General features: G+C 43.1%; 1 protein-coding gene across 1 annotated transcript in view; it reads right to left on the bottom strand.

The window, feature by feature from the left end:
* Positions 1 to 13,456, bottom strand: part of TDRD9 (tudor domain containing 9) — a 395,653-nt gene that overhangs the window by 117,411 nt on the left and 264,786 nt on the right. Inside the window, exon 22 of the mRNA XM_089657266.1 lies at positions 10,292 to 10,399. Within this exon, the coding sequence (XP_089513392.1) occupies positions 10,292 to 10,399 (108 nt within the window). The remainder of the gene's footprint in view (positions 1 to 10,291; positions 10,400 to 13,456) is intronic.

Below are 13,456 nucleotides of genomic sequence, written 5' to 3'. Positions count from 1 at the left end.
AATAAAATATTAATGGGAAAAAAAAATAAAAAGGTATGACTCTGTGATGAACATCTATGCATGGGCTCTGGAATACTTCCAAAAAATCACTGTCTGTAAACACAATTTGCTGAGCCTTCCAAAATTCAAGGTGAAGCTCCATCATGCCATATATCTTTTAAAATGGTCTGCAGCAAAGTGAAAAACTGTGCTGTGGTCAGACGAATCAAAATTTGACATTACTTTTAGAAACCGTGGGTGCAGCGTCCTCTGGACTAAAGAAGAGAGGGAGCTTCTGGCTTATTATCAGCACGCAGTTCAAAAGCCTGCATCTCTGATAGTATGCAGCTGCATTTGTGCATATGGAAAGGGCAGCTTGCACATCTGGAAAGGCACCATAAATGCTGAAAGATATATCCAGGTTACACAACATCATATGCTCCCTCCCAGACAAGGTCTTTTAAAGGGAAGGCCTTGCATATTTCATCAGTAAAATTCTAAACCACATACTACATTCAAAGAGAACAGCATGGCTTTGTAGTAAAAGAGTCGTGGTCCTTAACTGGCCTGCCTACAGTCCAGACCTTTCACCAATTTAAGATATTTGGTGCATCTTGAAACACTACAAAGATGACCCAGGACTGTTGAAAAGTTAGAATCCTATATCAGGTAAGATTGGGACAACAATCCACCCCCCAAAACACCAACAACTGGTCTCTTCAGTTTCCATACATTTACAGAGTTAAAAGAAGAAACATGATACACATGGTCCTGACCCAAAATTACCTTTTTTTCCCATCAAATGGTATATTTTCTAAGTTTAAACATTAGATGTTTTGTATTTTCTATTGTGAATTAAATATGGGTTTATGGGATTTGAAAATCACTGCATTGTTATGCAGATTTTACACAGCGTTTCAACATATGTAATTGGGGTTATATTACCTGACCAGACTAAGCTCTGAGTGGCTCAAAATTAGAACTGTTCAACTGTAGTGCATACATTTCAAACACAGCCTGATTTGTTTACAGTAATTGTTAGAAAAACAAAGCAACCCTTTTCTACCTTTTCACATTGATAGTTCCTATATAGCTACATAGCACCCTGGGGAAAACTAGACTTGTTGTACAAAGTCCTGAGATAAGTGCACTTGCAGGATCCAGTGCCCAAAGCAACATTATAGGCCTTTCTCACAAATTGGGGTACTGTTCACAGGGTTTCACTAAGGTTAAACCTCAGTGAAATAAAAAAAATAAACTAGATAAGTGAAGTGATTTCTTTGTAAGGGAGAAGAGGTTCATCACCTTAGAACAGAAATCTGAAGACTCATTGAGTTCAATAGGGTTATAGTGGAAACTCCCTGGGGGCATGTCCTCTAAAGCATTGCCAGTATCCAACCTCCTAAGATACCAGCCCCTAACAAAGGGCCTATGTATACTCAGCCCATGTCCTGTACTCTACAATTAGGATATTCCCATTATTAGCATGGGACAGGATATGAAGTCATAGACTATGGGACTGTGGGAGGCAAGAAAACAGCAATAACATGGAAGAAATTGCTTATGTACATTGGAAGAATTTTTTCTTTGAATGCTGTTACTTTTTATTCACTACTTGTCTACCTCTGATCAGCCAGATGGTCTTAGATTGCAAGCTCCAAGGTGCAGGGCCCTCCTGACCCTCTTGTATTGAACTGTATTGTTGCTGTATTGTCTCCCGTTATATTGTAAAGCGCTGAGCAAACGGTTGGCACTATATAAATCTTGTATAATAATAAAAATAATATATATAATATAAATAAATATAACCACACAACGGTTTATCAAGTGGAAATTTTTTGGAAAAAACAATGAATTTTATTCAACACAAACACAATATAATACCAATTATTTTGGTAAAATATAAAACAAGGTGTTACGCCGAGTAAATAGATAATATGTCATGCTTAAAACTGTGCATACGTGAATGGTAAACTATGGTACTTTAAATTATCCAAAGGTGACACTTTAAAAGCCTTTAAAGTTTACCAGTTTAGAGTTACACAGGAGGTCTGGTGCTAGAATTATTGCTGACATTTGTGGTGATACCAGACGTGTGGTGCGATCACAGTTTACATAGGCGCACGGAACCAATGCGTGCATTCATCTTTGCATATGAGCTTGGGGCGCTTTCATTTTTTTCCCCCTGTACCTTTATTATAATTTATTTTTGGATAAATTTTGAACATCCCCCTTTTGATAGTATCAGTCATGATAAGTTCTCTTTATTGAGAGATCTGGGGTCAGAACGGCTGCTTCACTGGACGGTATGCCATTCACATCTTTACTGGGCTCCCTGATCGCATGGGAGAGCCTGGTAAAGGCGGCTGAGGGAGGGGGTGGGAACCCCTTCTGCCACCTTTAAAAGCAATACAGTTGCTGCATAGAACTTGTACTTAATTACTTTTAAATAAAAAAGAATTTCAGGCACTACAAAGTGATACCAGTATCATGGTTGTAGCCTCAACCATGATCCTAGTATAACCACTTCAATACCAGGCCATATATAAATACGGTATTGACGTGGTTAACTGCTTCACGATCGCCCTATAGCAGAACTATGCACAGACCGCCCTACCGGTGTTGCCATTGGTGGCTACAGCGATCAATCACTGGGCCCCGGCCAGAGATTCCCCACCAGTAACTAGTGATCACCGGGAAACAGTGAAAGGGGTGAGGTGTGTGTGTAAACACAGATCTCTCCCCTGTCAGCATTAACAGGCTGCTCTGTATTGCTCTGCACAGCAGAGCTATACAAAGCAACGTTTCCCTAATAAACACACACAGCACATACAGTAAAATAGCACACAGATAACCCTTTGATCGTCCCAGATGTTAACCCCTTCCTGCCCAGTGTCATTAGTACAGTGTCAGTGCTTTTTATTAGCACTGATCACTGTATTAGTGTCACTGAGTATGTCTGTGGCGGTTAGTTCCCACGCAGTGTAAGAATACCTGCCGCAGTCCCATTACAAGTCGCTAATTGTCGCCATTACAACGGTAGTATAAAAAAAATTAAAAAATTCCAGTATATACACCGCCATTTGTAGACGCTATGACTCATGTAAACCAATTAATTTACATGTATCGATTTTTTTTTTTCTAGCAAAGAAATAAAATTAGCAAAATAAACTTTGGCCTAGAGATATGATGAAATTTGATTTTTACTTTTTTTTTTTTACTGGATATGTTTTATAGCAAAAAAAGTAATAAATATGGGGGTTTTATTTTCAAAATTGGTCTTTTTTGTTTATAGCGCAAATAATAAAAACTGCAGAGGCGATCAAATACCACCGAAAAAATTTGTGGGAAAAAAAAGGACACAATATTCATTTGGGTGCAGTGTTGCATGACCGCGCAATTGTCAGTTAAAGCAATGCAGTGCCCTATTGCAAAAATGGCCTGGTCAGGAAGGGGGGTAAATCCTCTGGAGGGGGAGTGGTTATGCAAGGTGAGAATGACTGAACCAATAATATGCCTTTTAGGACATGGATTTAAACAGCCATGATGTAAAGACAGCTATTGACAAGCAGGGAGTAAGAGAGGGGGTCTTCTGATAGGAATTCATGCCTGTTTAAGAAAAGGCTAAAGCTCGTCCTCCAGGAGTTAGAGTACATCAATGTGCCAAGTTCCCCAGGACCAATTAGAGGCTGTAAGAATCCAAGGAGTTCATTCTCCCTCTACCTTGTGGAGCAGTCAAGGGAAAAGCTTCACTTTTCCTTGCCAATAAGAGGGGGTGGGTGATCCAGAGAAGGGATCTGTTTTTGTAATTCCTTTATACATTTTTTGCAGAGTAGCCAAAAATTGTACAATATACAGTGAGGAACAGAAGTATTTGAACACCCTGCGATTTTGCAAGTTCTCCCACTTAGAAATCATGGAGGGGTCTGAAATTCACATTGTAGGTGCATTCCCACTCAGAGACAGAATTTAAAAAGAAATTCAGGAAATCACATTGTATGATTTTTAAAGAATTTATTTGTCTTGCACTGCTGAACATAAGTATTTGAACACCTAAGACACAGCAAGAGATCTGGCTCCACTCATTAATCTAACTTAGTAGCACCTGTCCACCCCACAGTCAGTCAGACGCCAACTACTACCATGGGCAAGATCAAAGAGCTGTCAAAAGACACCAGAGACAAAATTGTGGATCTCCACAGGGCTGCAAAGGGCTACGGGGCAATTTCCAAGCAGCTTGGTGAAAATAGATCAACTGTTGGAGCAATTGTTAGAAAATGGAAGAGGCTAAAGAGGACTGTCAGTCTCGCTCGGAGTGGGGCTCCATGCAAGATCTCACCTCGTGGGGTATCACTGATAAGAAAGGTGAGGAATCAGCCCAGAACTACAAGGGAGGAGCTGGTCAATGACATGAAGAGAGCTGGGACCACAGTTTCAAAAGTCACTGTCGGTAGAACACTACGCTGTCATGGTTTCAAATCATGCATTGCACGGAAGGTTCCCCTGCTCAAGTCATCACATGTCCAGGCCCGTCTGAAGTTTGCCAATGACCATCTGGATGACCCAAAGGAGGCATGGGAGAAAGTCATGTGGTCAGATGAGACCAAAGTTTTTGGTCTAAACTTCACTCGTCGTGTTTGGAGGAAAAAGGATGAGTTGCATCCCAAGAACATCATCCCTACTGTGAAGCATGGGGGTGGTAACATCATGCTTTGGGGATGCTTTTCTGCGAAGGGGACAGGATGACTGCATTGTATTAAGGAGAGGATGAACGGGGCCATTTATTATGAGATTTTGAGCAACAACCTCCTTCCCTCAGTCAGCATTGAAGATGGGTCGTGGCTGGGTCTTCCAACATGACAACGATCCGAAGCACACAGCCAGGATAACCAAGGAGTGGCTCCGTAAGAAGCATATCAAGGTTCTGGAGTGGCCTAGCCAGTCTCCAGACCTAAATCCAATAGAACATCTTTGGAGGGAGCCGAAACTCCGTGTTGCTCAGCAACAGCCCTGAAACCTGACAGATCTAGAGGAGATCTGTGTAGAGGAGTGGGCCAAAATCCCTGTTGCAGTGTGTGCAAACCTGGTCAAGAAATACAGGAAACGTTTGACCTCTGTAATTGCAAAACAAAGGCTTCTGTACCAAATATTAACACTGATTTTCTCAGGTGTTCAAATACTTATGTTTAGCAGTGCAAGACAAATACATTCTTTAAAAACCATACAATGAGATTTCCTGAATTTTTTTTTTTAATTCTGTCTCTGAGTGGGAATGCACCTACAACGTGAATTTCAGACCCCTCCATGATTTCTAAGAGGGAGAAATTGAAAAATCACAGGGTGTTCAAATACTTCTGTTCCTCACTGCATATATAGCTACATAGCAAAGGGCAGAATATGAGTCAAACATAACCAATAATCAGGTAAACAAACAGCAGCATGGTAGAAACCGAGACAGGTAATAACAAAATAAAATGAGGTGCATGGTACTGTGCGGCCCCGATCAGCTAATATGGCAATGGTCCAAATACACGTGTCACACGGACAATCGGCCATCCAAAGATCTCAGACATGTGGAATAGGGCAACCTCCAGGGAACTCAGGCAACCAACAGAGAAAACTATTTCAATAGGGGGGGGGTGTCAGCAGAGGAGAGACCCAAGTTGTATAAATCACGTTAGAATCTATGGAATTCAGCAGCCATATCAGCGGACTTGGTCAATTTCTGTCCTGAGCAGGTTTGGATGAGCGGAATATAAGTTCGGGGCCTCTAAGAGCCCTTGCCAACAAAGTGCCTGGCATACTGAAAAATTCATACAAAGAGCGACAAGCCCATGCTATTTTTTGCTTCGTCTTGGAGTAGAGAAGAAACCACAAGTCCTCCCAAACTCCAGAGAATTCAAGATAAGTGGCTCGCGCTAAGGACTCTTTATGAGAGCGGTCAAGCCTGCTCAAGTCCTGCAGAAGGCTGTCAATCTGGCGAGAATGCTCCCACTTAAGATGCGCACCAACAAAGATCAAAAGGCCCTAAACCACCGGTCTGTGGGCTTCCCACACCATAAGAGGGTTATCTACAGAGTCATTATTGATCGCAAAGTACTTAACAAGGGCGGACCGCAGGGCAGCACAAGTATCTGAAGATTGAAGAAGGGTCTCATTCAACCTCCAGGAAGGAGGACCACGGGTCGACGAATCCAACCTGAGGGCAAGAAGGACCTGGACATGGTCAGAGAAAAAAATATCAATCTTTGTGGAGATCACAGAAGACAGTGCCGGACGAGAGATCAGAAGGTAGTCCAGGCTTGAATAAGTAGGCGAAAAAAAAAAGAATAATCACGACACTGGGGGTTCAGCAAGCGCCACAGATCAACTAAGCGTAAAAGCTGAAGATCACCCTTCAAATGTCGAAGACGTGCATAAGAGAGATGGGAAGAACCCCTGAGAGACATCCAATAGAGGATCCATAGCAAAGTTGAGGCTCCTGCCAAAAATCAGAGCCCCTTCAACAAAATTTAGGAAAGTGGGCAACAAGTCATGTAGGAATTGGACCTGATCCACATTAGGTAAACATTTACAAAGGTAGACTGCATATCCTGAATCAATCCCTTCAGCAATAAGAACCGACACAATGGATCGGATCGCACCGAAACACACAACCAGGGCACTGAACCCCTAATCAAAATGCTGATGCCTTTTGATTTAGAAATAGGGAAGGAACTGTGATACACCCATGGGAAGTCCCGGTTGGTTAATTTTGGAATATGATCACATTTAAAGTGCGTTTCCTGTAGAAAGGCCATTTGAGTCTCTTTTTGAGATCAGCCAACTAAGAGAGGAAGAAAGAGTGAGGAAAGGGAAATGCACAAAGAAGGGGAAAAGAGGGGAGAAAGACAGGAAGGAAACCAAAAAAAAAAAGAAGTAGCGGGAGGAAAAGGAAAGGGAAAGGAAGGGGTGAGCGAGAAGGGAAAAAACTGAAGTCCCTGGGAGAGAGAACAAGGCACCACCACAAGGATTGGCCCTATGGGGAGTCAAATCAGAACCACAGGCGGGAGAGGCCAGAGAGAAAAAAAAAAAAAAAAGGGAGGGAAATAAGAAGAAACACCAAAAGATAAGAATGGGGGAGTTGCATGGACAAAGGACCAAAGATAACCTATAAAACACAAATATGAGTCAGCACCGCCCCAACCTAGTAAAGTTTAGGAACATAAAATCACATATGTCCTCATCCATCCACAGAGAAGAGGAGGGGGCATCCCCCAGCCCACCACAAGGGTGCATCCCATCACCAAGCAAAGGGTGACCAATCCTCAATCCAAGGGCGCAAGAGGTCCAAAAACACCCTTCCACCCTACCAACGAGGCACCAGATTACATAGCACGAGATCAAATAAAATAAGGCCAAATAATTGATACATCAGCATCTTAGCAACAAATAAAAGGGAAGCTGAGGGGAAATGCTGTTAAGAGGACCCCCCCCCCAACCAAGGCGACCCCCACACACCGAAAAAAGCGGGGGGACGCCTGGGGGGGGGGGGGGGGGGTCCTCTTAGCAGACGTCCCCCTCAGCTTCCCTGTTCCCACTACAACCTCACCATGAGAGAAATGACCGGCAAAGTGTCATAACTGCAATGGCCAGGCATCGGAGAAATAGCCATGCAATGATACAATTCCATAAATCATTGATAAGCATGAGTAATAATATCCCCCTCCCCCCGTAATAGAGAAGGCAGAGCAGTAGGACAGTAGAACCAGGTAATGAACAACACCACATATGCAGCCCCTATGAGCAGAGGTCACCATTATAAATTAAAAAAAACAAAACAAGCGTCTGAGTCAAAAATGAGGAAACAAAAAGAGTCCCCCTGCACACAGAAAACAAATGGAGAAGGGAGTAGGAAAACCCCTCGCCCAACTTCTGGCAAGCTATGGTATACAAGAGCCAAATCTCTAACAGCAGCACAGCTAATCAATCCTTGGAAGAAGCAGGTGTGGGCCTGGGAGGCCTGCTCCTAGCGGACTCCTGGCTGCAAGCTGTGGACCGTGGCCTCCGAATCCTCTGTGGCCGTGGAAATTAAGGTGGTACATCAAGGTACAACAGAGAATCTAACCAATTTGGCACCTCTATAGCAGATTTGCCCAGGAAGTCCAACAATTGATCCGGGGAGATAAGGGGAAAGTCAACCACTAACTTACGGATGATAAGGTGGAATGGATGGCCCCCACTGGTACGTTGCCTCAGCCTCACGGATCACCTCCAACAGGGGCCGAAGCATCCCCCGCATTACTTGGGTCTGTCTGGAGAGATCAGCGTATATGCGAATCGTGGCACCACCAGTCTATGGGACCTGCAGTCCAAGCGCAAGAGTGGCGCAGTATTTCTTCCTTTACAGTGTAAAAATGAACCCTACAGAGGACATCTCTGGGAGGGAGTAGAGAGGCAGAATCAGCTTGACATGTAGGAAGCTGACGAGGTCCAAAGACATGGTGCACCCGGTCAAGCTCTAACTCTGCTGTAAAAGGCTTTTCCAGTAATTGAGAATGGCAGTAACAGTAGCATGTAGATTCGCTGCAGTGGTAGCCTCAGGGATCCCCCACAGCCGGAGATTGTTGCGGCGATTACAGTTTTCCCCATCATCTAAACAGAGGTGCATATCTATAAGATGGTGCCTAAAGGCCCGCTGATCAGCTTCATTGGCGGACAATCTAGCTTCAGTATTGGTAGAGGAACTTTCCAGATCTATCACCCTCTCCTCCACAGTGTCCATTTGCTGGCTTAAGTCATGTAGTTCACAGGAAAGGGCATTAACAATAGAAGTAGCCATGTCCTGAAGGTCTTGTTTAGTGGGAAAGTCCGCCATGAGATCCCAGATAGATCCCGCCACATGTCCATTCCCTTCCCCCTCCCTATCCACAGACGGTGGAGAGTCCTCTGGGGGGAGGGCAGAAGAGGAGATCGGGGATGCTGGTCCAGTGGGCGCGCACAATGGGGGGGGAGAAGAGGGTTACACACCCCAACTGCGAAGGCTTTTTGGCCAAGGCTGAGCCAGCGAAACTAGGCCTCGGCGGTGCCATCATGGGGGAGGCCGCGGGAGAGGAGAGAGTGCGGGCGGAGAAAATAATGGGTGATCTCACCCCCCCCCCCCCCCTCCGGTCCCCAGGCATGTGAGCAGCCAGGCGGTGAGGCTCAAAATGAACACTGTCTGTCACGGTTAATGCAGAGATCTGGGAAGAGCGTCCTCACGCCACCATCGTCAGACCATGCCTCCACATGTTAAGAATTTTGAGCAGCAAAGGTCTGAAGGGCAAGTGAGTGAACAGAACAGTTTCAAAAGAGGCCCCCATGGGGGACAGAACCCTTACACAGCACTAAGACAAGAGATGTCGGGTTGATCCGAGAGTGATAACTTGACCTCAGACAAGCAATCTTTCCCTGGGGAAAAAAGCTGTGGGCTAGACCATAACTGAAATCAGTCCCAGACTTTTTAAAAATGATAACCCATTTAAAAGTATGATGGAATTCGATTATGCTTTAAAGATGGTCTGTAAAATAAGCAGGTTGCCTAGGTATCCACGGGACAAGGATGCCCTGAGATCTTATCAAGGCCAGCAGTAGAGCATGCAACTTTGCGAAAATTCTTGGTGTGATAAGAGAACCCAAAAAGGTGGGCGACAGATTAAACGTTTTAGCCTCCCACAGCAAAGTATAAACAGCGATTGTGTGTGGTAAAGATAAAAATGTGAAGAAAGGTGATGTCCCTGGATGACAGGAATTTTCATGATCTGAAAGGAATATTGAAACCTCCATGCGAAATTTGGGGAAAAGCAAATATTTGTTCAGAAATGTTAAGTCCAAAGTGGGGTGAATGCCTTCATTCAGTTTATGGACCGTAGATACGTTTTAATAGTAATATACTGTATATATCTCCTGCAAGGTAATGTTATAGTCATCGCACACTATGAAGAACATTAAAAAAAAGCCCTCCACCTTCACATGGTCATCCTACAGGGTTTGCGAGCCCAAGCCGTCTGACTGAGTCGCGATGATGTCATTTCTGCACATGCGTGAAGAAGACCCGGGGAGACATGCTCCGGACATCAAAAGGAGCGAATATCTCCTAAACAGTGCATATTTAGGAGATGTTCAATTTACCTACAGGTAAGCTTTATCATAAGCTTACCAGTAGGTAAAAATATACAAAAGAAATTTACTACCACTTTAAAGTAGTAAGCACTACACATTCTTGCAAAATAAGGAGACTAACACATTCAACGGCAAGAAAAAAATGACCCAAATTGCTGGGCCTACTTTATACCACAATAGTAGTCTTTGGATCCTTGCCTCCCAGTTCTCGAATAGCAGACTCTTCATCTGATGGGCCAAATGAGAAATAATTTGGGTAGAATGCCCCAGCCATAACAACCTGAAAATGGTACAATGAAACATTTTAGAGCTTGAAGCAATTAAATCATCTGTATTTTGGAAAACAAAGAATGCACATGTATATTCTGAGACAAGTCTAATTCAATTCCTATGTGTATATAACGTACGTTACACACATTTACATGCTTTAAATAGTCGAAAACTGGAGGAATGAAAGTGGAAAATATATTACAGAAGCCGACTGTAGGAGTTGTCTTGTGTTGGCTTGATGCAAAGATTTAAAAGATGTACATAAAAAGACACCAATAATCAAGATCGGATACACACACCTACTATTTAGAAATATCTGATTTATTCCAGAACACAGTTTTATTGTTGTACCAGCTTATGTAGTTCTGTAAAGCTGGAAGAGGACTAGGCTCCATCCATCACCATCTTGCTACTAGTATTAACATATCTTTCATGAGATTGACATCTTCTAAAAAAATTTTTGTAAAGTATTGTGCAAAAGTCTTAGGCAGGTGTGAAAAGATGCTGTAAATTAAGAATGCTTTGAGAAACTGATGTGTTCATAGTTTATTTTTATCAACAAAATGGAAAGTGGATGTGATCACCCAAATATTGATTTGGTTTGATTCTACTGTTTATTTACTTAAAAAATTTTTTAATTGATAAAAATAAATCACAACAAAAACTTCTACTTCTGAAGGTAATCTTAATTTACAGCTTTATTTTAAAAAAAAATCAGTAGTAAACTGCAGCTTGCAAAAAAATTAAAATAAAAAAATCCCCTACAAGCCATCATAATGTGCTTATGCTATTAAGGACTTCCCTTAAAAACGAAACCCTCCCGCAGCTGCAGAGGCTTCCATCTTCACTTGGCCTTCCTTCCGGGTTCACGAGCGCCAGTCATCTGACTGGCCAAGCCACGATGATGTCACTCCCGCAGTATGCCATTCCTTCACAGCACATGCGCCAGCTGTCAAAAAAAGCGGATATCGCCTAAATGCTGCACGTTTAGGAGATAATCATTTTACTTACAGGTAAGCTTTACCTGTAGGTAAAATATACAAAAGTAGGTTTACTTTCACTTTAAACCTAGCCAAGACTTTTGCACATAACTGTATTTCTAAATTTAGGCATCTTTGTAATGAATTTACTAGTCAGAATGTAGAATGGCTGAAGAAGCCAGACTGAGTTAAAAACCTTATCTGTATTCAGTTTAAACCTTTACTGGTTTCCTTAAAGGATAAGTTCACAATTTAGACAAAAATAATAAATGCACATTTTTTTGCAGGTAAAAAAATAAAATGTGCATTATTTTTGTCTACAGGAGCCTGGAAAGCATTGCACCAGCAATCAGGAAGATTCAATGAACTAGTAGTTCATTGAAAACTACAAGCCGATAGCCGTTAAGGATGTTCAGACTTGCAGTTCATTCGTTCACTGAAGTCCGTGAATGAATGATGTGGAGGTGGAGCCCGGCATGGCCATGCGGTTTCAAAATTTGCCAGATAGTACGGTGAAACATCTCCCCGTACTATCTGTCAGAGGGAGGGGAGGTGGCAGGCAGCGGCAATGGAAACATGTTACATGTTCCACTCTAAAAACAGGTGAACTTATCCTCTAAGTTTAGTACAGAAAGGTCCAAATATCGGGCGACATCAGCTGGTTCAATAGCAACAGGTCACCATTCGATCCACGTGTACGACAGCTGGTCCAACAAAAGCCAGGCATTCAGCTGGCTTCTGTCAAAGGGGCATGACCGCAAAAGGTCTCCCAATCAGAGCTCTCAGCCAATGGCTGAGAGTGCTGACCGGGGTGTTCTGGTGGGCCATCCCCCCTGTCAGAACACAAATGCACAGCAGGAGAGATCACTGTACTAGCAATGGATAGTTAAGATGGCCGCCAGGCCTCCACGTGGCGCGACATCACGGTGTCTTTGGCTCCTCCTTTTAGGAGGCCCGGCGGCCATCTTAATTACTGGACGGTTAGTCCACGTGCATTTACTCTGCTGCTCACTCTGCTGTTTTTGGAATTGCTAAAACTATACTTTTATTCTCATAAATTAATCATTTATACCTACTACACTATGGGCATTCTCTATGGTCTCCTGCATGGAGCAATTCATTTATAGAGCCCCCCATGATCCAGCCAACATAGCATCCAGAGAAGAGAGTCCCTTAATGCAGGCTTCTACACCCGTCCATCACTTAAAGGGATCTCTGACCAGCTGGACCTTCTTCCTACCCGTGAGCTGCTGACAAGCACCACCATACCCAGAAGGAGGATTGGCCCGGACTAGGACCCTACTCAACTCCTAGAATAGACCCCTGCAGTGATATCTAATGCGTATTTAATTTACGCATCTGGTGAGTGCGTAATTATACCACACATTTTGGAGCACTAATTGCGGATTCTACAGCTAATTTGCACCTAGACCTGCACTGATTATCACTTTATTGGCATACTCATGAACATTACTTTATGTTTGTAGCGCTGCACCTATTTTATCCATTTTATGTTTTTGAAGGTTTTATTACTGCTTGCCTTTGGTATTCTAGCTGCTTAGTAGAGAGCGTTCGCTTTTTCCACTACTGTTAGCTGTGTACAATGACACAACAGATCACAAAGTAAATACAGCTGCCGGTTATCGGCAGCACTTTACTCACGCTGTAACAGTGTGAAGAAAGTACTGCTGATAACTGGCAAATGTCACAGAGGACATCCGCACTGATAATCAGGGCAATGATTGCCAGTGCCACCCAGCAGTGCCACCCATCAATACCCAGCAGTGCCGCCAGCCACTGCCCATCAGTACCACCTATGTGTGCCACCTCATCAGTGCTGCCTATCAGTGCAGCCTCATCAATGCACATTAGTGAAGGAGAAAAATTACCTGTTTGCCAAATTTTATAAAAGAAACAGAAAAAGTTTTTGTTTTGTTTTTTCAAATTGTTTGCTTTTTTTTTGTTTATAGTGCAAAAAATAAAGACCCAGTGGCGGTTAAATACCACCAAAAGAAAGCTCTGTTTGTGAAGAAAATACAAAATTTCATATGGGCACAATGTTGCATGACTGCGCAATTGTCATTCAA

The sequence above is a fragment of the Staurois parvus genome, unplaced genomic scaffold (genome assembly GCF_062004578.1).
Source record: "Staurois parvus isolate SC_StPar_1 unplaced genomic scaffold, SC_StPar_1.0 ptg000978l, whole genome shotgun sequence".
Lineage (NCBI taxonomy): Eukaryota > Metazoa > Chordata > Amphibia > Anura > Ranidae > Staurois > Staurois parvus.
Note: the sequence above shows the minus strand (reverse complement) of the source record. Positions and strands in the feature narration are given on the sequence as shown.